The sequence below is a fragment of the Petromyzon marinus genome, chromosome 64 (assembly GCF_048934315.1).
Source record: "Petromyzon marinus isolate PM22_M1 ecotype Great Lakes invasive population chromosome 64, UKy_Petmar_22M1.pri1.0, whole genome shotgun sequence".
Taxonomy (NCBI): Eukaryota; Metazoa; Chordata; class Hyperoartia; order Petromyzontiformes; family Petromyzontidae; genus Petromyzon; species Petromyzon marinus.
In genome coordinates, this window is record NC_133730.1 from 3,078,633 (window position 1) to 3,106,127 (window position 27,495).

At 45.4% G+C, this 27,495-nt stretch overlaps 1 protein-coding gene across 1 annotated transcript in view; it reads left to right on the forward strand.

Annotated features, from left to right (window-relative positions):
* Positions 1-27,495, forward strand: part of MRE11 (MRE11 double strand break repair nuclease) — a 92,816-nt gene that overhangs the window by 57,174 nt on the left and 8,147 nt on the right. The window contains exons 9-14 of the mRNA XM_032977795.2: positions 612-692; positions 3,039-3,165; positions 11,690-11,793; positions 17,389-17,559; positions 22,779-22,838; positions 24,384-24,576. Of these exons, the coding sequence (XP_032833686.1) occupies positions 612-692; positions 3,039-3,165; positions 11,690-11,793; positions 17,389-17,559; positions 22,779-22,838; positions 24,384-24,576 (736 nt within the window). The remainder of the gene's footprint in view (positions 1-611; positions 693-3,038; positions 3,166-11,689; positions 11,794-17,388; positions 17,560-22,778; positions 22,839-24,383; positions 24,577-27,495) is intronic.

Sequence of the window (27,495 nt, forward strand, 5' to 3'; positions counted from 1 at the left end):
ATATCAATCTATTTTGTTTGAGGCTGTTGTTTTAAATAACTTATTTTATATATATAGATTTTCCACTTAAGGTTGAAAGCATTTAACCATTTTCTATGTTGGTCTGTAACAAGGGCGGGTGGGGTGACACAAAAGCTCTTGTAAAGATGATCCAATATCAACAGAACTTTAATGTGAAGTTGCGTTGCAATTCAGGAAATTACCCGATTGAAAAATGGCCAAATTTATCACAGGGTTGCCCAAAACTTGTTGCTGAAAACCAGCACTAAAATAACTCTTTGCAAATATGCAAACACTTTATTTTTATACTCTTTGGTTCTTTCGGTAAAGTCACGTATGTAGAAAAATAAAACAAAATAAAGAATAATATATCACGACGTGTCGATCGCAGCACAAGCGGTCGTCCTCGGGCGGAAAAAATAATCCAGCAGTGGAACTGCTGAACTGGCTACCCAACCAGCATGTGTGCTGCTAATTAAATGCTTCTTCTGAAGGTGTATGTTGATCTTCTTTCGCACCGTACGTAGCCAACCGCGAGTTGTAAAGTGTTTAATGATCCGTGCGTGTGCACGATGTTTCCTAACTTTTTTTTGATTGGTTTTTACCCACAGGTGGAAGACATGCTTGAGCAAGCTGCAGCTGAGCGATCGGGACACAGCAAACAGCCAGACCGGCCTCTGATACGTCTGAGGGTAAGCCTGTAGCCACTACAAGTTTTCATCACTCGTTATCATCATTGTCGTCGTCATCATGTGAGGATACCAGCTGTGGGAGAAAACCAAAGAACCCAGAGGGAAAAGCCTCCTGTAGGACGTGGATAGAACATATAGACGGCACACAGAGAAGCACTCAAGTCACAGATGGAAGCCCGGTTATTCTTACTGTGAGGCACAGGTGAGGCGTTGTGTCTACATGCCCCCAGCCCATAGACTTCACCATCATCATCGGCTATGTCACTTTCCTTGGCAGCATCATAATCATAAAATGTTTGTAAATTAAAGCAATGCGCCATACTTGAGTAAAGAGTCGCAGTGAGTTCCTGCTCCAATGAGCATTGAAGCTGGGCTCATCTGTTATTTCCAGCCTTGAACCAGTCGTGGAAATTCAACATTCCTCCGATTACCTCGGCTGGCTGCGTACGGTGCGAAAGAAGTTCAACATACGTACATACATACATGTCTAATAGGACAACCACTTTTTATACTTCCCCACAAAAGTGGTACCTGTTTAACTGACCCCCCCCCCCCCAGGGGGATGACGCGCTGAGTTTAACCCCCAACCAGGATTTTAACTCCCAACCTTCAGATCCGCGAGCCGCTCGCTCTGCCTGCTGAGCCACCCGTGCATAGGAGCTGTCTTCGTCATTCCGTTATGAACCGATATACTGGCACCTCACCTCCCCCTGTTTGCTTGGCTGCTCGCCACCACTGACAGTGTCATAACTTGCGTTTCAAAATCGGGAAGAACAGTTCTTCCAAAGAATTACCTTCTGAAGTGAAGCATTGACTTAATAATAATACTTAGATTTTATGCTAATTGCATCCCATTATTATTAGCGTTTGCACTATAGCATCCCATAAGGCTGTAAATTAATTTTATATATCAGGACCAAATCCCATATAGAGCCACTACCAAGCAAATCAAAACCCGACGATGCGAAGTGTCACTCAAAAAAATGAAGAAACAAAATTAACAAATGCGTCAAAATAAAGGGGCACAAACAAACAACAACAACAAAGTTATCGCAACAAGGAATTTGCACTTTGGGTGAAAACAAATCCGTCGGCGATAGAGGATGGTGTAACCACCTGTCCAGCTTTCATGTTGTCACACATCAATATTCTCATCACATCTTTCTATCATGTGACATTGTCCTTCTGTTGTGTTTCCATTTTAAGTTGTTAACAGTTGAAACTCCACGCGCATCGATTTTCTCTCCATTGCCTTTGATTAATGAATGGGCATAGAATGCTAAGTGTCCCTGTAATGTGCTGCTCCTCACTAGGCCATATGTCGATTTACTTTTTTTTATCTTTGGCCTATTGAGCCTTTCTGGGCAAGTTGCCAAGTTAACTGCGGTGAGAGCCATTCGCTGAAGAGATATGCAAACGTGTGTAATCTTTACTTGAAGAATATAAAATTGATTAAGTAGATTTTTCGCTATTTTCACTTTCCCTCCAGCTATCAACGTCTTCACGGTGCCCTTTCTGTTTGCCTGCAAGAGAGATTTTAATCGAGCCGTTCTCGATTTGCTTTATTTTTTTAAAAGCGTTTACCATGAGCGGATTGTCATTTCATGTCATCTTCTCTGTTTTTTGTAATCTCCACGTATCTGATTAATTTTGAATGTCATACTTTTGTTCAATTTTCTTCACGTGCGCACAACACTTGAGTCAAAGAGTCACGAGTGATGTCCTGTTCTCCTGAACGTCGAGGAGGTGGTCATCTGCTTACAGTGCTGAGTCAGCGGGAGAAATGCCCCATTCCTCAGGGAGTGAGTCCTGTATCCATAGGACAACCTGATAACCAGAAATCGAATTCTCAACCTACTGATTGCGTGCCACTCGCTCTTCCTGGCCGGTCATTTTGGCCACGCCTGGGATGTCAGGTTGTTTACCCATACTTCACCACGCCGGTCAATGCGAGTTGGTTGACAGGAAGAGTTCAGATATAATTCGCCGCTGACGTTAGCCCATTGGGGGGACTTGAACTCAGGGAGTAATGATTGCTGTGTATAATAATCCCAATTGAGTTAATTTACGGTATCAAAATTTAACTCAGACACACGGCAAGCAATGGCCTACTCTCTTGCAAATGACGTTACGGGCCCTTTAGTGTTCTTTGTGAAGCAGCCAGCGTGTAGTATTTATACGGTTTAATGCACCGGCAGTTATAATGAGGGCGGCCACTGGATTCGAACCGTGAACCTCTGTGTCAAATGTCGAATGCGCTACCGCTGGGCCATGTCACTGCCTACAAGGTGCTGATGAAGGCATTGAGGTAATGTTTGTCCTTGCACCCTATTCTGTTGTTTGCAGATTGACTACAGCGGAGGTTTTGAGCCATTCAACACTCTGCGCTTCAGCCAGAAGTTTGTGGAACATGTTGGGAACCCGAAGGACATCATTCACTTCTTCAGACAGAGGGAGATGAAGGCCAGAACAGGTTTGCTCGCAATCACGTATTCATTATGATCATTCTGTCACCTTCACGGCAACAACATTTCGCTGTGGCGAGATGTTAACTCCCTCTCCTCACATGCAGGAGGTTGTGGGTTCCATCCCAACGCTGACGCCTGTATATTCGGAGTTTTCATGTTCTCCCCGTGGTCGCAGGGATTTTTCTCCGGATCCTCCACTTTTATGCCTCCACATTTAGAATCGATGTGCGTTTAGAGTATTTAGCTGCCGCTATACATTTCCACGCGATAAGCCGCTTCGTTCAGCTATAATTTGTGACCAGGTCACTTCTGAAAACGAGCTATATGGCTTGGCAAAATAAAAAATAGTTTAGTTTAAGTTATAGAGCTTCGACATGCAAGCCCGACGGACTTTATAGAAATTAATTAAATAAAAATACGTTACTTAGATAAGTTGGTGGGAGGTGGCGGGGAGGGGGAGGGGGGAAGTAAGGACAGGGAAGTGCGGGACAGAGGTAGAGAGAGGTAGAGAGAGGTAGAGAGAGGTAGAGAGAGGTAGAGAGCGGTAGAGAGAGGTAGAGAGAGGTAGAGAGAGGTAGAGAGAGGTAGAGAGAGGTAGAGAGAGGTAGAGAGAGGGAGAGAGAACAACGCCGTGGCACGTCGTGGCACCAAGCGACCGGGGCCCAGCACCACCAACAGTGTCGACCACAACGGACCCCAGGGGCAGCACCATGGGCAGCCAGGGGCAGCACCATGGCCAGCCAGGGGCAGCACCATGGGTTCCAGTGTATCCTCATTTGCATTTCCTTGGGTTTTCTTTCTCAGTCTTTGAAATGGAAGTAACATTGGTCCGATTTTGTTCAAATGAACACGTTCAGCCATACAGCTAAAAAAGTTCATTTAAATTGCGTTTATTTAGCTCACTCTTTTTACAATATTAACTTTGTACGTATGTATGTTTAACTTCTTTCGCATAGTACGTAGCCAACCGTGTTAATTGGAGATCCATCAAACATTTCACACCCTTCATCACCATGTTCATCAAAGTATTTAATTTCTTGTTGAATTATATAAAGCGCCGCAGAAAAATTCAAATTTTCTTACTTTCAAGTTTTATGTGCCTCCTGGTTTTATTCATTAAACTGAAACACCGTAAGTTCAGAGACAATCCCGTCCTCGTAGTGTAGAGAGCATAAACGCACAGAGGATCCTGAGCAGCCTGTGAATACGAACGGATTAGAATGAGATTCTCGGCTGTGGACATGAACAACAAAAGTAATACATTGAGAGGGTGTATACGTATTGAGTGGCACCATATTATACAGTATACATTTTGCATCCTAAACTCTTAATCCACATTTCTTGTTCGCCATACAAACCTGAGAATCCGTGATTCTTGCCATGTTACACTGATCCCAATGAATCTCGGATTTACCAGATCAAGGACAATGCGAAGTGTTACTTGCGAAAGCAGTGGAAGCATTTGCATGACCGTGCCAATGACTTGTACAACAACAACAACAATAGCCGCCATTCGCCACTAAGTGACGGTGACATCTCCATGGCGCCTGTGCCAGGCCAGGTGCACTTTGAGGCCACGTGGCGTGTCGAAGGCTCGCTGACAGGAGGTTAAGGGACAGACCCAGGTGCCATGGGTTTACTGACTCAGATGACTGGCAGATGCACGAGTTGTGCCCCCTACTGTGCCAACTTACTGCGGTTTAGCCACCCGGCGCTCCGCTCGCTGTTGTGATCCTCGCTCCTCTGATATCCGTTGTTGTTGGAGGGCGACTGCCTCCAACTGCCCAGTAGCATCCTTCACGAGTCTTCTCGCCAGACGCCGATCTTGACACCGCTGGTACCAATCTTCGGTAATCAGCGCAGATTGCCCCAGACCCTAAACGTGGAGTGCTCCTCTAAAATAGGAGTGGACGGTCTCGCCTACTTCACATCTCTTCAGAGACATAGATGGAGTGAAAGAGTAATTGCACCTCTCTGAAGAAGTGGAACAATTAGCCATAGGCATTTTAGGGTTACTGCTTGTCCCCCCCCACCCGTTGCGTTCAATTAATGCCGCAAAATAAATGGTGGCAAGTCTCCTGTTCCCAGTGCTGCCCGATAGACCCCATGACTTTGCAAATCTAAATGGCAGTGATCTTCATCATTTTGTCCTGATGGTATTACTCCTCTATATCATCACCCCCATGCTATCGGTACATTGGTCGCCTTTTGTAGTTCTCTGCTTTTACAGGATGGCATGCGGATTGCCACACAAATAGGAAGGAATTTACGTATGGAGATTGAGGAAATTAGCTAAACATTTAATTTCCACCACAACTTTCCACCGACACGCCATTCGGCCTCGTGATTTTTAATTGCCGTAATGGGACCGACAAACCACAGTCTTAACATCTCGTCAAAAATAACATTTTATATTTCTATATCACACGATCATGAGAGGTTGCTGTGAATTTGGCCTTCATCCAGCAGTGGATTGACCATGGATGATTATTATGATAGCTATATTAGTGCTTTTAATGCTAGTGCATCACTGATTGCTTGCTGCTGCCGGAAGCAGCATCACCGAATAATTTGTATGGAAATCGTGATTGGGCTCGGGGATTTATTTCATCCTCTGCAAGACAATTATAATGGCAGTCAAATTCCTATGTATTGAGATGGTAATGGAGCCCAGGAATCCACTGCCAAGGGGTGGTTGTACCTTGTTTGTCCTCAACCAGAATACATCTTCCCACAGTGTATTGTGCCAGCAACATTTTAGAATTCATCTTTTAATATTGATTCGTTTATTCAGTCATGATTTTCGTTATTAAATGGGGTTGTCTGTTACTCAATAGCTACTGTTATGTAACTATTCATATGCCCATTCACAAACTGGTCATGAAAAAGCATGACATTTTTTAAAATTCTCATTAGACCCCGTGTCGTATTAATTAGACTCCAATTATTATTAACTCTCTCTCTCTCGTCTCTCTGTATATGTGCTATGAATAAGGGCCATTGCCTGCTATGTTGCTGATTTATATAGTTAAGGCCACAGTGTTGTTTACAAATGCGTAAGTTTTTTTGTTTCCATTATTTGTGCTTGTGCACCACTGCCAGCGCGGAAGCTACGGCAAATAAAATGTGTCATTCTCCCGTATCTTACATTGAGCCGACCTAACGATGTTCGCCCACAACACAGATAGGCTCATCATCCACGTACTCGCTGGTGACACACTTTTAACTCTCTTGGGGTCCAGTGAGATCAGGGATGCAGGGGAACTATCGCCTATAGGTATGACAGTGAAAGCACGATCATCATCATCATCATCTGACAAGCGTAGGCGACGAAGGCCCGTTGGTGTCAACCAGAGTGTGTGTGTCAATCACGTGTCAGGACCAATCTTACCAACGAACCCACAAGTCCCGTGGATGGCCCAACGAATGGTGCCAAAGCGCCGTGCATTCAATCGAACGTACTTTTTATTATTATTGTTATTCAAGAACCCAGTGCATTCAATCGAACGTACTTTTTATTATTATTGTTATTCAAGACCGACAGGGGCATCCGGGCTCACTGCCCTACCGCACTAGGGGTAACGATCGGGATCGGTACCAGACGCGCATTTCTAACGCTTGACTTTTCGAGTTAGCCTCGGCCACGTTTTTCAATGCCCCCGATTGGACACGACCCCAGTGTGTTCGAGAGGGCAGAGAGACACGGTTGAATCTTAGTCAGAGTTCTATTCCATAGGAGTTCTATGGTGTATCGAACTTGTATACATTATCTCTCTCACCTCTCTGTGCATGTGTACTATGAATAAGTGCCATTGCCCATAACGTCACCTGTTACATATTTATCCTTCTCAGGCCATGGTGTTATTGACGAATGTATTGAATTTTCTTAAATATATAGAGAGATATATAAATTGGTAAAGCAGTGGTGCGGAAGTCATCCCATATGTTTGCGATGCATTCTTGTCTCAATACCCTGGCCTTAGCAAAAATGCTTCCTTTGGGAGGGCCTGTGTGGGGGAGGCCTGTCCTCTTCCTCTGTGTCACCATCTGTGGTGCTTTTGCTAATTTATATTATAAGGAAGGTTCCTGCAAATGGCAGAACTGGCCTGAAAATTTGTTTTTTTTTTCAATGCACGAAGGTAGAAAAACCTAATGTTTCTTCGGTCCAAATGATGTGCGATGGCTCTTTCCTTGAGATGCAGCTCATTACCGGGCAATCACACCACGCGTTCCCCCCCCCCCCCCCATGCTGAGCAGAACATTAACGGCTGATGTGTCCCCGCTAATGTTTATCGAATCGGAATTGATCGAGGCCTCTTAAAAGTCATGATTAGGGCATTGACCAAGTTTCCCCTCCCCGGCCCTCTTTGCAGCGGATTTACGCACAGGCCAAGCAAGTGTCAGTATGAGAGGTGTCACTATTGACTCCTGTCCCTGCTCAGCGATTTAATTAATTTTCTCAAATCGGGGTCACGACTGTTAGTGGTAAAGGTGCAGTCCTGCAGTGTTATCCATCTGTGCTACCGCTGGCCGATGGGACTCCACTGGAGGGTGCTCCACAAGGTGTTTTTGGCCTTCTCTTCCTTTTTGGTGTGATAGTCTGGAACAGGTGGACGTACCCACACTTTACCCCACCGCGTGCGATCCCACGATGCTGGGTGGGCAGAGGCTGGTGGGAGCGGGGATTTAAGTAACTTGCCCAACCGTTTCAACTGCCGCATCGTCGCCAGATCGAATTGACCTGGCGACCTGGATTGAAGGTCCAGTGTGCCAACCTTTACACCGTGGCAGCGTCTGTGATGATTGTAGTGGCCACTAATGGTCGCAGGGTTCACATGAACCCATTACGAGCAACATAAATAATATAATGTGGATTCTGTCCGCGATGAAGTTGTTTGGGTTTGATCGTCGAAATGTATTATGTATGTATGTATGTTTCAACTTGTTTCGCACCATACGTAGCCAACCATGCTAATCAGAGGTGCGGGGGAAGGACAAGAAAATAAAAACGAAGCAGTTGTAAAGAAATGAAATGTCATTTTAGATTTAAAAGTGCAGTGGCTTTATAATATCGGAAGGAAGAGCGCTCCAGATGGCCGCAGAAGCGCATCTGAAAGTGCGTGATGCGGTGATCGTGTCGTACGCCAACCTCCACCCGACACAGCCAATCAGTAAGGTTTGTCACGTGAACAGAACGTGACAATTAGTTACTACTTCGGTACCACCAGTTGTGTGATAGGGAGAAAACCCACAACAGTATTTGCAACCAACATTTCGCTGGTGATTACAACCATGGATTCTGTTGCACGTGTGATTTACAAACGCGTGTGTCATGAGCTTAACCGTCGATGAGATTTGACAATTCAACGCATTGTGAGACCCCTGGTCCATACAATTGTGACATGAGCTTGTGCCTGAGATGGATCACAGCAGCACAGGATTGGTGTCCTTGCTTTTTGGCTGCAAGTGGTGGCTTAGTGGTTCGTGCTGCGTGCTGTGGTCTTGGTGACCCCTGCGTTCAGTTCACTTTGCAATGCGTAACATTGGTGACGGTGCTCTTCGATCTTCTACGTACGTCTCTAAAATAGAGTTCTGTTCATTCTTTCGGTCTCATTGGCCAGGGGGAGACCGATGTAGCCATGGAGCACGCTCGCCACATAAAGAGCCACGCGTGTCCCCTTGTTCCTGCGGCGACGCTTCGTCCTCCATCCAAATTGAGCACTTTTCGGCATCTCGGCGTCGCTGTCAGGTGTAAACGGGTCACGCTGGCCGCACAATCCACTCGCGTGTTCTGTTCCAGTCTTCATTTATAAACGGCGCGCAATTAACCTTGGCACAGTGTAGTAAACATGCGGTTGTGCAGTGTCAAAAAACTAAAAAAGGAAAAGGTTTTTCTAGACTCCAGAGAATTATAAGCGAAGTAAAGAGCATTTTAGAAGTAATTGCAGCCAGTTGCTGCCGATGCCAACTCACCTCGCATATAGCCTCCGTTTGCTCGATGCCGCAGCTGTTGCAGTCACAATTCAGTGTCAAAGGCCTGATCTGAAATTATCGAACAATCTCGGTTTGTATTCTTAGTTTTTTCGGTAAAGTCACGTTGAAGAGAAACAACAAAATAACAAAATCTCGGTTTGGTTTAGGCCTTACCTTTGGTCGCTTGTCTCTGGATATCCACTACAATTTTTATTTTTGCAGCCACTTGTGGCCTACTGATTGATGCCTACGGCTTGTAAACGATCCGCAAATAGCATTTATCCTTCGCTGCAAAGATCGTAGACGCCCTAATCGAGTACTAGAGGGCACTGGCGGAGCCAGTTGGGGGGGTCATTGGAGTTTATTAGTGATAAATCGGCATTTTGCGACCCCCCACTGCCACTGTGTAGCATATTATTACGTTCCAGAGACTCTATGAGATGATAGGACAATAGTCTGAGTCCATAATTGGCAATAAGTAACGGCAAAGCAGTTATAAGTGACTCACAGAATTGTGCGCAGTTGCGTATACAGTGCACGACTTCCCTGAAGGCAAACCTTCAGCGAGCGCGATGACGATCACACACGGTTCGAATTCGACCCTCGATCGATGGCTGTGCCATCGCTGTACTCGCATCGAATAAAAAGCAAGGGACAAGTCCTTACTTACAAACAACTCCTATCATTTTTCATTGCTGGAGGGGTTGCTCCCCCTACCTGAAAATCCTGTCTCCGCCATTGCTAGAGGGTAAGCTTTTGACCTGGAAAAAGGATTTTGTTTCCAAATGTATTGCACTCGGTCAGCAATGGAAGATGATGTATAATTATTATTTGCATGTTATTATTGGATGACACGAACGATGTGTGGTTGCTGACATTTCACGTGGCCTTAACGTGCACATAGCCTGCAAACAGGGAGCGGTAGTGCAGCGGCTAGCGCGCTGCGCTACGAACGATGGCAACCGGGGTTCGATTCCCGCTCACGGTCAACACTGGTGACGATTATCTGAACCGGTCCAGCCTAAAATGAGTACCTGGTGCGGTGTGTAAACATCGCCACTAGGGAGACAAAGGCGGCCGGAGACATGGTCCCGCCCACCCACCCCCTCGTGTGCCGTGCCGGCGTTCATCGGTGCTACTCGTTAACAGCGCTTGCTGCTCCAGTCTGTTAAGGATATACGGGGATCTTTGTCTTTGCCCACCAATGATGCCAGCTTTTTATATTAGGCCCTCAATAAGGTAAAAGCTTCCCCACCACTGGTATGAATCGTAGAACTATACAGGCTGTTGCACGTAGAGTTGTGGTTCTTAACCTTTACTTGCAGCCTTGCACCCCTTTTGGTTCTCAATTGTACAAAAATGTACGATGTCAGTTAATACATAGGGTTTGATGAAACAAAGTAGTTGTACTTACGCGCCCGTGCCTAATTTGTGTTTCGGTGATATACCTTCTAAAAAAATTGGCTATGTCTCGCACCCCCAGAAAGTTCATCTCGCACGCCCAGGAGGTGCTTGCACACCAGGCTATGTAGAGCATAGACTACCAAAATTAGTGAGGAGAAGCATGTCTGAGGCTCGCATTGTCTGCTCCTGAAATTCCCCAAATCTGGTTTTAATCACACTCATGTGCGTTTTTTTTCCCTATGGAAGGTTACCATTGCGTTGAACGTGAAATTCCAGTTACTTATTTGCAGATTACTTGTACAAGTGGTCTCACCTGAGGATAAATGGCCAAGCAGTGAGCATTCAGCTGCCTCCCTCAAAACTATATATTGACCTCCCATAATGCAGTTCTACAATATCATTCTTGACCACGCTGGTCAGTGCGAGTTAGTGAAGGACCGGTTTTGGATCTCGCCACTGACGTTATTTATGTATGCGTGTTGAATTTGTTCCGCACTATACGTAGCCAACCGTTCTAATCGGAGGTGTGGGGAAATCGGTTATAGCTTTGTCCTGGCAGTCGAACTGAGGTCGGTTGGGTTTATAGATGGGTGCCAACCGCTGCCTCGCCACTCCACCCGCACGTTCGAATTTCAGTCAATGCACGTGTCCCATTTTTTTTTGTTTCAAAGGTTTGTTTACTGCTCAGTATCTGGTAATGGAAAACCATTCATACTCGCATGCCAATTGAAAACTATCCACGTGTCTGCGTGCTTCAAATGTTCTGTGCGCTTCAAATGTGTTTCCAAAGCACCGTTACTGCAAAGTGCATCAGTCAATCCTTGTGCCCTTTCTGCTCTGAATAAAGGGCATTTCTTGAAAATGTTACCCGATCATATTTTATTTTCGGAGGCAGCATCGTAGCGTTTTGCACATTCAAACTCGGCTCATTAAAATGTTTCACCGTTCACGTACGTTGTGTCGCGCCAAGGAAATACCGGTATCACAACAGACAGGGATATGCACCCTGGTATTGTGACATTACACACCACACAACAGCAGACCACTCTCTGGGTCACATGCACCCGGCACTGAATCACATGTTGTACTTGAGCGAAAATGAGGCCTGTGCACCTGCGCTGACATCGGTTTTGCTGTTCTAACTTCTTCCAGGGGACGAGATGGATTTCGGCCAGGCATTCTCACACGTGGCCCATGGGGAGAACACGCTGCGGGTGGAAGACTTGGTTAAAGAGTATTTTAAATCCGCCGAAAAGGTAAATTATTCAGCAGCCAGGGGCGTCACACGAAAGCCTTGCAAGCCTCGGGTCATTGAAGGAAATTTGGTAAAAGGGTGCGGCCCTGAAAATTAATTGCTCATTTCCCTGCCTGCACGCCGGCCTGCTGCACTAGAGGGAGCTCTAGAGAGTTGCTTTAAGATTGCAATTGACCTACTTTTTCCACGCTGGCCAGTTGTCTTTGAAGAGGTGGGTGGATTCCGACAACACTCGATCACCTGCCGATCAATCAACTGTGGTGTTCCCATTCGTACTGCTTGGTGGACAGAGTTTTAGAAACCTACCGATCCTTTCCACGAGTTACACATTGCAAGTTCACTGCCACTATTACACCGCAGCAACATCCGCTTCCTGTGAAGTCATTCCACGTGGTTCTGTCCCTGATTTGAACTTCGTTCCCACCATACAGTAGGGCTGAACACTGCTGTTGAAAAGTCTCTACAGATGCCTGAATAATACAGCCTCTTAAACTCGCATTCAGTTGCCATGTGTGAAACTCTCAGCTTCTGTTTCTCTGAAAGTTTAATAAAAATATGATTGGCATTCCCTTTTCTTATTCTGTTCCTCCTTTTGCCTATCTTCCTCCTGCCTCCACACAGTCTCTGTTTGCAATCTCCCCACCAGTCACCTTGAATGACATCACGACTGTAATCTCCAAGTTTAACCCTTTCCCGTTATGATGACGTACATTGTTGTGAAATCCTACGTGTGATATTAGATAAGAGGTGTTTGGCTATTTTAATAACTTAATGTCATAAGCTGTGCGCGCCTTCAAACATCTATTTGAACTGACTCAATTATCTGAACCGAGAGGTTTAAACGAAAAATATTTGATCTTTTTCAGCACGTACATTTTTTTGTTTTAACAGAAAAAAAATCTGCCTCCAATTTATAGAATTTCTGCCACATTAAAAGCAGTGCGTGGGACGCAAGTGATTTGTCTCGTATTGATAATTGCCTCCAAAGTAAATCCGATTTCATGTCTCTAGTGTGTCGCTACATTCGTAGTTTTACACTTTAAGAGATAATCCTGACTCGCTTAATTATGCTTGGTAATGCGGGCGCTCAATGTGTGTACGGAACAGATACGTTCCAGGATAGTTGCCTGTCAAACGAAATTCCATACACCGAACCCTATTTTCCCACTGACCTCCATTGTACAACTGGAGATGCGTAATAAAATCACACTTTGGGATGCGGCAAACCTTCTTTAAAATACGTATGTCATGGAAAACATCTAAAATTTTCTGATAAAATAGTCATAAATAATAATATCTCAAAATGAGTCGCAAAAAAAAAAATACCTGACAGTACTTAACACGCAGGCTGTCACAACCAACTTGACGTTAATGTAGCCCTCGCGTGAGCTCTGTCCCACATTGGGAAAAGTCAGCTGCAGTGCAAAGAAGAAATGTTAATCCAACAAATCGTCCACGACGTGGACTTTACGGAAGCCAAAGAGTTTTAGTTTGTCAGCCTCGTTCTTTTCCATACATTTTCAACTTTTCTCAACGTAAGGTCGACCAGCGAAGACGCAGGAACATCTGCTCTGCGACAGTAAAATTCTGGGTTCCATTAAGGCACCATTTGTGATTTGGGCATTTTTTGTCCAGAGGGGAATGATTGCGCAGAGATGTACACTCGGACAAATGCACGTTTCACGAGCGCACAGTGTAACTCTGCTTATTCGATTTGATTTGTGGGGGCCACTGATCCTGTTATCCATGTCTATTTGCATATATTACTCCTCTTATCGGCACAGGAACGTGCATATAAATATACTTAATTTTGACGACTTTGTCAGCACGTATGTGTCACTCCTCTTATCCAAACAAAGTCTCTGATGATAATCGTCGCGTGGATAAGATTTGTTGACACCAATAACAGCAGTGTCGTATAATAATATTGATAATAATGTACAGGCCTTTCTGAGTCCACTGATGAATGAAGACCTCCCACATGCCGTATCGCTCATGGGTGTTGTTTGACCATTCTTCACCACACTGGTCAGTGCGGGTAGGTGACGGTGGGGGGGGGGAAGAGCCTAAGACTGATTTGGATTCCACTCACTGCCGATGTCAGCCCCTGGTCCGGGAATCGAACTCGGCTTGTCAGGATCGCGGAGTGGCGCACTAACCATGTTGTATATGCCGGGTATTGAAAATTTGATGAAAATAATACAATTTAAATGAAATTTGGAGAAAGGCGTAATTATCCGAAATTATGATAATTGATGTAATTATGCGCACACATTATGCTAATTAGATAGATAATCGAAATTAATTTATGCAACTGTAGGCGATTATGCTAATGTGGGAAGTTATGATAATTAGGCTTAGCTTCGTTGCCCAGGGTCGTATCATCAATCGGTATAATTCAATTATTCTCGCTTTAACATTTAATGATTATGTATGAGTGTGTTATGTCAGGTCTCCAAATTCAAATCTCATCCGCAGGACACAGTTCTTATTAAGATTATTATGCATGAACTTTGGAAGGAACCACTCAGACACTTCTGTGTTCAGCAATTTTAATTTCTAAACAAAACCTTAACACTCTAATATGCGAATTCTTATGCTTGAAATTGTCAACACAGTACTCCAGGAGATGTTCCCCTCATTGATCCATACATTTAACCCTCAATGATCACGTTTGTTAACTGGGTAACAGAACAATTGATTACTTCCTCAGAGTAACACGAACATATACGGCGATAGGAACCAAAAGTCCTTAAAAATTCATGCAACGATATTCATATGAAGGCAATAAAGAAACGTCCTGAAGGCAAAGTATACGGTAATTAATTCATGAGCAAGATTACGTAATTGCGAAATGTCTTGGAACAAGGGTGTGTGGCAGTATGCCTGCTTCAGCAAATACTCATCGATTGGCTAAGGCTTCATGGGTTCATGCATTTAACCCTCAATAATCACGTTTGTTTTTTGGGTAACAGAACAAACGATTACTTCATCAGAGTAACACGAGCATATGCGGCAAATCGGAATAAAAATCCTTAAAAGTTAATGCAATGACATTCATACGGAGGCAATAAAGAAACATGTCCCGAAGGCAAAACGTATACGGCAATGAATCCATCGGCAAGATTACGTAATTTAACGAAATGTTGAAACCATGGTGTGCAGCAGTATTCCTGCTTCAGCAAATGCTCATTGATTGGCTGAGGTTCCAATCAATTCACGGGCAGATTCTGTGATCAAAAGAAGATTTCAACACAATATTCTCCCTGTGAGTGTGTGGATTCGTAACTTAGGCTTTTAAACGTTTAGTTTTCATCAATGAATTCGTTGATAATATTTATGCAAATAAAAAAGAAGCATAACTACTAAAATACTTCTAAACGGCCGTTTCCCGTAACCCAATGGCAACCGTTGTTCTTCGTTATCAGTTGATACTTGACGCACTTATCATGAGTCTTCTCATTAATGATTCGTGTATGTGTTGAGTGGGGATGGTATGGGTGGAGTGGGGATGTGTTCTTGATCAATTCTTTGCGTCAAGCAGACGCCAGGCGATGCGTTGTAATGTGTGGCAGTGTGCGTATCATACGGATAAGCTGGGCTCTCCTTCTCTCACACGGGCGGCCAGAGTTCGTTCCACAGCTGGTTGGAAGAGTTGACCACGACGCTCACCGTCGTGCGCGATGATCCCGTTGTCAGGTAGCACCCACAGCTCGTCCACTGGCAGCTGACACCGTTGCTTGGTGGCGCTGGTGGCGCTGCGACGTGCTCTCTCCTGTTCCGGCTCTCTGGCGATGAACGATGCTTTCGTTCGTTGATGGCAGGCTTGGTCGACGTTTGGCGCTTTCCGCCCTCTCTCGCGGATGATGCTGGAATTCTCGTCAGCTTAGCTCGAACTGCAGTGGCTCTTGTAAGTCGATGCCCAGAGCGGAATGATTTTCGAGCGATACTTTTTCTGATGGCGCTGAATTCGCACGGCGTAGCATGTCGCTACTCAGTGAGCCTCGCCATCCTGGATGAGTTGCGGATTCTTCTTCTGCTGGTAAGCTTCTTCTGTGTCGGTGGCTAGCTGGTCATCTTCGGTAGCTGATGGTCGCCGTCTTCTGCCGCTGGTAGCTGTGTGTATGGCCCGTGTCTCTCTTTTTATGCCAAAATTAATTTCTCTGCTCTCCTTCTCACAATGGACCGGAACTTCCTTTGATCTCGCTCTGTGTTGTGGGGGGGGGTTGTACGTGTGTCCGTGTGTGTGTGTCATTATTAAGGGGAGTGATAGTGTAGCGGTTAGCGCGCTGCGCTATAAACCTGGCGACCCGGATTCGATTCCCGCTCACGGCCAACATCAGTGACGATTATCTGAACCGGTCCCGGGCCTCCCCTAGGTCGACTCAGCTTCAAATGAGTACCTGGTGCGGTGTGTAAACATCGCCACTGGGGAGACAAAGGCGGTCGGGCGTGGTGCTGGCCACCCACCCCCTCGTGTACCGTTCCGGCCTTCATAGGTGCTCGCTAACAGCATTTGCCCCTACAGCCTGTTAAGGCTATATGGGGGATCTTTGTCATTATTATGCCATCTGTGTCTCTCCCCAAGCCATCTTTTCATCCGTGGAACACAGATGCCCCACTGCAATAAAAGATTAATTTCCCTCGCTCTGGGCGTTACATTCTTTGCTATCCCGTGCTGTGGGAAGACAAAGACGGTTGGGAGGCTCTTTTCCTATGGGATACAGTTTATCTTGGTTGTGTAAGTTTGACCTATTTCGCCTCATCTCTTCTGGATAACCCTCGGTTTAATACTGCATAATTATTATTTGGTTTATGTTGCCCAAGATTTGTGATTTAACATTATCATCACCACGTATTTCTTAGGGTTTTTTTTTATTTCGCCCCCCCGTCTGTATTCGGGGATCCCTGCTGTTATACTAGAGTAATGTTTTGATGTCGTGAGTTTTAGAGGTATAACTAAGTTTCGGTTAAGCTTCTTGACTGCTGGAATTAATTTCTTTGTTTTTTGTAAAGTCACGTAAACGGCAAGATGTAATATAATTTAAGGTGAATAACGTTAGTATTAATATTATGTATGAGAAGTAATAACCCGCTATGTAGATTGTAGTCTGTTTTTTTATCGTAGTGAGTGTGTAGATTCCTATAATGTCAGCTTATTCTTGTTGCTGGGCTTTTCTTGGACTTTCTGTTAATTAAAATAACCAAAAGTTTGTCTGTCCGGTTTTCTCCGCCCTGGAAGCTGGCGAGGCTTCGAAGCCGTGTCGGGATTTTTTTTTTTAGTCTCTCATTAGGAATTCCCCCCCCCCGCCCTTTCTCTTTGTTTTGGGTTTATTACTTTGTATTGCTATCTCCGGCGGCCTGTTGTGTGTGAGGGGAGGGGGGGGGCTGTATCACCCCCTTTTGCCCCAAGTGACACCACGATTGATAAAAAAAAATTTGACAAAATCATGATTAATATCAATTTTGGAAAAAGGCCTATATATACAACAACCGCCATGCCGACCACTCCACAAATCGGATAATATGGGTGTACGGACGAATAGCAGTGAGCAGCGCTCTCCGTTAACGTGTTGAGCGTGCGTGTTTTATTCAGAACGTGCAGCTGGCGCTGTTGACGGAACGAGGAATGGGTGCGGCGGTGCAAGAGTTTGTTGACAAGGAAGAAAAGGAGGCGATCTCGGAGCTGGTCAAAGTGCAGCTCACGAAGACGCAGGAACATCTGAAGAAAACGGAGGTGTCGTCAGTCGATACCATTGACGAAGAGGTCAGGGGGGCGCGTTCTCTCTCAGATTCGCATCCAGGTTGCATGGAAACGCTGACCTACCGTGGTGTTAATTTCTCACGCGCGCACGTTTTATCACGTGTTTTGGCCTGTTTTTTTGACTGTCGGCGTGTGCTCTTGAAAAGTAGGATGCAGATTGAAGCGTTTTTCACTCCCTCTCCGCCAGGCCCTTGACAAATCGCAGCGCTATTTTGCTCACTTTGTGCAATTAATTGGTAACGCTGTAAAAAAAACAACTTCCTTTTACGTGATGATAACCTCGGCATCATTTATCAACAACAAAAATAAATTGCATCGCAATTATTATTAGTCGGGTAGAATGCGTTGGCACGGCAGTTGCTGTGCTGGGCTCTGAACCCGGTAACCTGAGCCCCTCTCCCTTAACCAACTCGAATTTACCTGCGTGGTGAAGTATGGTCAAACGATCTCTTCTACCGACATGGCCTGAAGAGGCCTCCATTCAGTAAGTGGATTTACAAAAGTGGCTGTAAATTCATTTTGACGTGAAAAAAATGTTAACAAATAATACTAATTTAAAATTATTATACAACTGCTGTTCATCAGAGATAATCTGAGCCTTTATTAAGACATAGTACATCTTAATTCTTAGGAGGCATTTTCCCAGTTAAGCGTGAGACATGATTACATGGTCGTCTTTAACCCTCACCTTCACTCCCTTTGTATCTTATTTCCATTATTATTAGGCTTGTTTACCCAGGAAAGCCTCATTGAGTCTCAATACTCGTTTTTTTTTTCAGAACAGGGTTCTGCCAAGATGTTTCTCAGAGTAATTCCAGTTGAGTAATTTGCAGGATTATTTTTACAGCATTGGGATATTTTTGGCCAATACCAGTTGCACTGAAGTTTTTTTTTTTAATATGCTATGTGGGGAGGAAACAACAGAGAACCTTGAGAAAACCCTTGCCGAACAGGGGAAGGACATACAATCTCTGGACATCTCTGAAAAAGAGCTTTGTAGCTCATCGGATTCCTCCAGTATAAATAAATATTCTGATTCTGATCACCACACAGAAAGGCACTTGAGTGAGGAATGGAACCCAGGACTTTCTTGCTGTGAGGCACAAGTGTTATCGCTGAGTCGCCCTGCCGCCTTTCATGCCTTGTTGCACTAACACGCCTTTCTATTTCTAACGCCATACGCCGCTCACCCAATCAACGCATCCACCCAACATTATCCAGATATCCCAATGCCATCCGTAGCTGGCCTCTTGCGTGTGTCACCGCTAGCCAACTCCTTAACGCGCCCACCACCTAGACAAACTTCTCGATTTATCGCCATGGCAATGCACGATGAAAGGGGGCCCACCAAATTGCACATTCCTAACGAGTAATGTAATTAACGCATCGGGCGGGGGGGGACTCTTTCGGAGCCTTGCCTCCCACGGACTGACGACACGATTTGTGATACGTGAGGAGCAGCAGCGGCGTAGAGAAAATAAGATTTCTGTGACGCTTCATTAGCTCTACCCATGTGGTGGCTCCTGAGTGTTGCTGTTGGCGACAGAGAAAAAGAGCCAGGCAAACACGGGCCGCTCGGTGACCGTGCTCGCCGCGCCACCAAACGCAATTGTGGACACATTTGGTGGTTGCGCCATTTTTTGGCGCTGCCGTGGCGAGATGTTAACTACCTCGCCTGGTATGCAGGAGGTCATGGGTTCGATCCTGACCGTAACGCCTGCTGTATATTTGGAGTTTGCGTGTCTCTCTCTCATCATCATCATCATCACGGTGGCGAGGAGATGTTAACTACCTCGCCTGGTATGCAGGTGGTCGTGGGTTCGATCCTGACCGTAACGCCTGCTGTATATTTGGAGTTTGCGTGTCTCTCTCTCATCATCATCACGGTGGCGAGGAGATGTTATCTACCTCGCCTTGTATGCAGGTAGTCGTGGGTTCGATCCGGACCCTGACGCCTGCTGTATATTTGGAGTTTGCGTGCCTCTCTCTCTCATCATCATCATCACGGTGGCGAGGAGATGTTAACTACCTCGCTTGGTATGCAGGTGGTCGTGGGTTCGATCCGGACCCTGACGCCTGCTGTATATTTGGAATTTGCGTGTCTCTCTCTCTCAGCATCATCACAGTGGCTAGGAGATGTTAACTACCTCGCCTGGTATGCAGGTGGTCGTGGGTTCGATCCGGACCCTGATGCCTGCTGTATGTTTGGAGTTTGCGTATTCTCTCTCTCTCCCCATAGTCACATGGTCCTCTATTTTTTTCCTTCCACATTTAGAATCAAACATGCGTTTAGAGCAGTGGTTCTTAACCTGGGGTGCACCCACCCCTTGGGGGTGCGAGGTGCCTTTTCTGAGAACTAAAAAGGTGCAGACTGCAGTGGTTAAGAGTGTTTGGCTGCTATACATTTCCACACCATCAGCCGCTTCGTTGAGCTATCACATGTGGCCAGGTCGCTTCTGAAAAGAGTTATATAGCTCAGTGGGCCTTACCTGGTAAATTTTTTATTTTTTATCTCTGCATGGCCGAAAAGGCTCCCCCCACCCCACCCCTCCACTGATTCTTATTTCGTATGGCCCATGTAGAGCAACCATTAGGGATTTGGTTGTAAGCGATTTAACCATTCGATTGGTTTGTCCGAGAGTTGGTGTTTTGCGGATACAAAGACAAAGATCCCTGCATAGCCTCAACAGACTGTTGGGGCAGCGAGCACCTACGAAGGCTGAAACGACACATGAAGGGGTGGGTGGCCAGGACCACACCCGGCCACCTTTGTCTTCCCAGTGACGATGTTAACACGCTGCACCGGGTACTCATTTGAGGCTGAGTTGACCTAGAGGCGATGGGGGGGGGGGGGTGGGGGGGGCATGACCGGTTCAGATAATCGTCACTGGTGTTCGCTGTAAGCAGGATTCGAACTCGGGTTTCCGGGTTCTTACCGCAGCGCGGAAATTACTACACCGCCCACCCAAGCATCTTTAAAACCCTCCGCCTCCATCTACCGAGCAGTATAAATGGGTACGCTGTTGTATATGTCGGGTCTTGAAAAAATAATTACATTTTTCAAGACCCGACATATACAACAACGCCTACAGTAAGTCGATCAATAGGTTGTGTGTGGTGGGGTAAAGTGTGGGTTCCTTTTCAAAGACTTCTTGCCAACATGGTAGCAGAAGCCACATATCCTGAAAAGCCAATTATAGGCCATATAAGGCTGATGCTCTATAAGTATTTAATACGAAGAGATGGAAAGTTTTTTTTATTTTATTGTGCATATAATATTTGGTTCACTGCGCAGCTGGCCAAATAAAACGCGTTTACTCGGCTTAATGTCTCTCAGAGCAGATTTAGTCTATGCAAATGTGTTCAGCGCGCTATTAGCAATAAACATGCAGTGAGCACCCAGTACGGTTCACCGCTCGGTCGGCTCCAGCCTGAGATACGTCCCCCATCGCCAATACCAATCACCACCACCATGAGGGTGAACGCAGCGTGATTTATCCGCGACCGATGACTGTTATCGCTTTGTGTTAAACATTACTTAAGCGCTTGTCACCGTTTATGTTACAGTCATGCTGTCAGCATCTAAGCACAGAGTAAATCTTTGTTTTTATTGTGTACGCCTACAAAGACAAAATTGCCCCTGAATGCGTCCAATCTTGTTAGTTAAGCAAGATTTGTTTTAAGCTAGGAGAGACTGAATGGGGGAGTGTAAGGTGTTTTAGTCTCTGGTTGCAAGGTGGTGTGGAGATGACAATTACATCACTGGTTTTCTTGAATCATCTTCTGTGTAGCGTTTTAAGTCTTCCTGAATTGTGTGATAGTCTTTTCTACCTACTGCAGATTTCCTTCATTTATGCCAAAGCACTCGTGAATGTAATTGGTCACACTGCCCAAGAAGGGACCCAACTTGAAAAAAGAGTCTTGAGATTCATGAGCCTTTATTGGGTAAATAATTATTTCCATTATATCAGGAACATTACAAAATGAGCCACATGCAACGTTGGAAATAAAAAGCTGAAAAGTGCGCAGAGTACACTTGTAGTTGAGCAACACGCGGATTAGAAAACATCTTCGTCGCTGTTAATAAAATACGTTTGGCTTATCAGGAACATTACAAAATGAGCCACATGCAACGTTGGAAATAAAAAGCTGAAAAGTGCGCAGAGTACACTTGTAGTTGAGCAACACGCGGATTAGAAAACATCTTCGTCGCTGTTAATAAAATACGTTTGGCTTATCAGGAACATTACAAAATGAGCCACATGCAACGTTGGAAATAAAAAGCTGAAAAGTGCGCAGAGTACACTTGTAGTTGAGCAACACGCGGATTAGAAAACATCTTCGTCGCTGTTAATAAAATACGTTTGGCTTAGGCCGGACGCGTCGCGAGGAAAGGATGATGGCCGGTAGCCGCCCCCCCCCCCCTCTCCACCGTAAGAACGCGTGCCAGAGCACGTCCACCGCGCGGAGATGGAGTGGTGAAATCGGCTCACCCGCAGATGCCAGATGGATTGTTGCGTCATGAGATTGTGACGGGATGGGGGGGGGTGATCCTAAAGTAATATCACAGCTTCTGGAGGCTGGTTCTGGTTTGCACACTGTTTGCTTAACGGGTAATTGTTTGTGCAGAATCTGCGAAAGGATGTCAAAGAATGTCAAATTTAAGTTGCAAAAAAATTAATTTCATACAGTGGCAATTTTGTTCAGCCATTAATGATCATAACACTTCCGTTATTTTATTTTGAAAATATTTTTCATGTTCTTGTTGCTGTTAATATTTTCTTTATTTGTGTTATACTTTGGTTTTTCGCCATTATATTCACCTCCAGTCTCCATGGCAATCTATGAGAATCTTCGGATAAGTCTCACTTCATCCTTGTGTCTTGTAATCCGGAGAATGCATTGTTTTCCGGAAGACTTCCGAACCTGATGTTTTTAAATCACCGCGTTTGCAACCCCTGGAAGACGGCTCTATAAATTACCATATTCCTCCGATTCTAAAGTACACGTTTTTTTTTTTTACCAAAATCACTCCAAAGTACATCTTTCTATTCCTGAGCATCTTAAACTTCTCGAGAATACAATGCAGTCCCCTCACAATGGATCGTTATCATCTGTCGCCGATAGCGGGGCAAACGAGTCACCCGAGCTACTACATGACCAGCTCGTGCGCCGCTTCCGGCCTTCGTTGCCCTCGCTAAAGATGCCTCGTCCCGTTTCAGGTGCGCCACTTCCGTGAATCCTGCAAGAAAAACATGCAAGAGGACGAGGACATCAAAGAGGTATTTTTTGTTTGATCTGCGCTGGCGCTACGTCGTACCCCCACCGGCCTTACGAGGCGGTGGGACTGTCCTCCGTCAAAATGTCCCCAAAAACACGAGCCTGCTTATGTAAGAAAAAAATTATTGTCATCGGAGTGATGAGTCACGACCCCTGCTTACTCGGATAAGACGTGTCAATTGCGAGACAGCACAAAAGGAAGAGGCACCCGCACATGTCCCAATTGAGACGTGTAGTGTTCCCTCTTTGGCTTGACCTTTTTTCGATCGACTTCGGCATTTCCACTAAAATCCCCTAACAAAATACGACAGGTTGGTTCGGCTTTTGGCGGTGCCTCGCGCGCAGTTCTTCAACATGTCTTAAATGATTTATTTTCTTTGAACGTTACCTCTAAATTGTTAACTGCGAAACTCGTGGCGTCAAGGGCGACATGAGATTGGTTGCATTTAGCCGTCAAATATTTTTCAATTTATAAAGTGGGAGAAGGGGGCCATTTTTATATCGCTGTTAAGTCATCGGTGCTAGCAGATCGATTTTAATCGAGGCATGCATAGAGATAATTGGTTGTGAAAGGATTCCGCTCACGGTCATATGGCAGGTAACAACACCACGCTGTAGCACTCCACATCCAGAACTCTCTCACTCTCCCCTTTTTATTCCCTGGTCCACTTTTGTTTGCCAGGCAATTATTGCCCAGGGGCTTGCTTTCTCCTCGAAGATGACTCACTGACTCAAGCACGTCTGAGTCTAATACTAATATCTGCACAGGGCTTTGCCCCAGGTCATGATTCGCTGGCCAAGTGCCTGCCGAATGTCCCGCATTCCTTGCCAGTCACCCTTTGTCAAGGGCTTTTGTCCCAGATTATGATTGACTTGGTCAGGTCTCCAACAGTTGTGTATATGTATGTTGAACTTCTTTTGCACCGTACATACGTAGCCAACCGTGATGATCGGGAGGTGCGGGGAGAATTTTAGTTAGGCATGCAGAGGTTTTAGGTACGAGTACCAATTTGGGAAGGATAAAACAAAGATAGATGGAGTCAAGCTTGAGAGTGATGAGGTGACTAACTTCAAATGAATATAAATATAAAATAAAGAAAGTTTACTGTTGAGATCTTGGGATAAAATCTGGGTTTCAGACACCTGTGATGAATCTTTGTTCTCAAGTTTACCGAATGTATTCGCTATGCCTTGTCACCAATAACTGTGGCTGATTTGGCCAAATTCCAGTTCTGGAAATTAAAAAATATTGGTTTGACTGCCGTGCGATGAACATCACTGTGAGCGGCAGAGAGGGTAGGAAAGTGCTGGCCCCTTCTGTGTGTCGACCAGAGGTCACTTAAGGGATCTGTGAGGTAGCTCTGTGCTATCCACTTCCATTGACAATTCCCTAACACAAAACGTTGCACTGCTCTATGAAACATCTGAACAGATACTTCACCTCGTGACTCAGACACCGATAGCACATTTATGATAATATTGTGGGATAAGATTTATTTTGTATTAAAAAAAAAATCTCTAATCTCTTGTTTTGCCCCGTCTTATAGGCAGTGAGCCGCTCCCGAGCAATCAGACCCACTGGGGAGACGAGCGATCACGACGATGACGACCAAGACGATGAGGAGAGGGCAGACGAGGTCCGAACTCCTACGAGCAGGGGTCGAGGCAAGGGCAGCAGGGGACGGGCCAGAGGTCAGGGGTCGGCGGGCACAAGGGGCAGGACGCTGAGAGGAGGTCGGGGTGAGTCGTATTCCGTGCGGTGTGACTGCCCGAGAGTCGCAAGTGGCTGGGTGCCTGTCAGGTGATCCGTGGCGGCTAGCTATTTAGGTCCTGCTCGTTATAAAAATGGTCCACCCTAAACCACATCGACTGCATAAACCATGGCAGCTGATGCACAAATGTTAATCAAAATACTCTCCAGTGTGCGACTGTTCTCATCCAGAACAGACCGTGCAACGTATAACAACGCAATGCCCGATCCACGAAGGAAACATCGCAGCGATACACTCTGCTACTCCTGACGCGTTTATCTGGCTTGACCACCTGAATGTGAAATTGTAGTTTGTTGCTCTGCATGTACATCAGCCATACGAAAGAAGATTATAAAAAGGATAAGCTGCATACGCAACTGGACTGAGCCTATCTTGCTCACATCAAGATCCGAGATCTTGATGCGAGCAAGATAGGCATCACGATCCGAGATCTTGATGCGATCGGTGCGTTCCAGATGAATTTGGCCATCGACATCGTACAGTACAGGAAGTGGGTGTTCATGTCGCTCGATTCCGTAGAAGAAGACCGATAGTTTCTCATGACAGATGTGGCCCCCTTTTGTGCTTCATATACCCGAGGATGTTTTCATCAGTGGGAGCCCATCAGAGGCTGGAAAAAAAGGCCTGGGTAGACACACACCAGAGATTACACCTGGTTGAGTAAATGAACGATTGTTTAAACAATGTTCGCCGCTTTCATGCTGAGCAAGGTAAAACAATATATGTGCAGCACCGCAGTATTTTAGCTCACGCCATTGGAGGCAGAAGGACCTTGGGGCTTTGGCCTACTCTTCCACTCTCGCCAGACGTCTTGGAAGAGGTGTGGGAGCACCCGCCCTTTACTCCCCGACTAAGGTGGTTGTCTAAAACCGGCAAAATCTTTGCAAAAAATATATCCTGTACCTGTAATGGCCGATATTAGTTGCATAATGTCTCACCCTCCCTACTGTGCAATGGATGAAAAGACAATCGTTTGCTATATTTAAGTCCGTCTTGAAAACTTACCTCTATAAATTGGCCTTTAATTCCCTAGGTCTGGCCGTGTACCTTGCAGGTTCTGTTTATTTCCCACTTTCCGTACACGGGGCGCATTAATGGGATCTACTACGGATGAAATGCACCTTACAAATCTACATTTTTATTATTGTTACAGCTCGGGTTTGTTATTCGATTCAGGCTTCTATTTGTTTTGTCTCAATTTGACTCTGTAACATGCATTTTTAATCTCTCCTCTCTTCTGTCCTGTTCTCTCTCGCAATTAGCCTAAACACGTGTAAACATTCGCGTACAATTTGCATAAATCATAAAGAAACGTGTGTGTTCTCAACGCGCACGCATTTCAATGCGCCTATGATGACCAGCATTGAACGGCTGAAACGTTGCATGCCGAGTACGCGCGGAATCCACTTAATGGCTTTGAGGGCTGAATGTTCAAAGAGTCGATGTAAGCAGAGTGGGACATAAATGACCTCCGGAGAAAAAGTGCTTCTCCCTCGGGCCTCGTATGCGGGGAGCAGTGGCGCAGCGGTTAGTTCTGCACGGTGTGTGTCTGTGTGTTAGACTCTTTGAGCGTTTTTGTTAGGGCAGCGGTTCTCAAAGTTTGGTTCCCGGACCACCAGCATCATCAGCCCTCTCTCGTATTTCCTTAGAACTGCTCTTTGTGTTTATTTTGTGGTCTTCCGCCGCCCCTCCGATTAGCACGGTTGGCTACGTGCGGTGCAAAAGAAGTTCAACATGCGTACGCAAATCGGCGCACACTTTCAACTGTATGCTCTCCGTAAACGTAGCACGATTTGCGTACGCGCGTACAATGGGAGTGGCTGGTCTCATTCATTAGCACAGCTATTACACGAAGCAGCCAAGTAGGCTAGTTGCATTAGTGACGCATTAGCCACAAGTGCATGGTTGAGACGCAATGACCTCAGGTGTGACCGATTTGAATGCCGTTAGCATTGAGCCGCTCTGCGTAACGTGCGCTTCTGTTAACGCCAACACTGCCCTTGCATCGCCCACGTGCAGATGAGAAAGTTTCTCGTCCACTCGTCGGCAAGAAATGGCCTCTGTTTGTTCCAGTATATGGCCAAGCTCTGGTTTATTTTTTGACAGGAGGTTGAATTTAGCAATCAGGTTAACTTTACATTTGGTTGACATTGAAGTAGCTGAGAAACTGTCATGTTATCTACGTGTTCCCAATCAGATGTGGACATTTTATCTGTTAATGATAAGTGTGATTGTAAGAGAGTCTTGTCTAAATTATCAAGTTCACACATTAAAAAGTTAGATGTTAACAAGATTCAATCAGAGTAACAGCCCAATTTCCGACAACCTAAAATCGGTAATCGCTAAAGGGTTAAATTGCGTAGTCACCCCAAAACACATCACAGTGGATGGTATCATTGCCCAGGTCAATGTATCCCTCAAAGGTTTGGGACACATCCCGGCAGACGTTGCAAGATCTGAAATCGCTGCTGTCCTCAAAAATGCTAAGAAACCCATTAGCAACATCAGCAAGGACGAGCGTTTTGAACTCGCTCAATTAAAAAAGAGAGATGACATTGTCATCCTCTCAGTCGACAAGGGCAATGCCACTGTCATCATGGATGAAACCACTTAGAACAACAAAATTCAGGACCTTCTTAAATGATGGCAGCTACACCAACATCAATAGAGATCCTACCAACCGCCTGGCTACGAAAACCAACAATAGCATCACTAAGTCGACTTCTCTCATCGAACCAACCAAGCAGCTCTCTCTAAAACCTTCGGCTGCTAGACCATCCAGATTTTATGGCCTTCCAAAAATCCATAAAGAAGGTACCCCGCTCCGTCCTATCGTCTCCACCATTAACTCACCAATCTACAAACTGGCCCGATTGCTGTCTGAGAC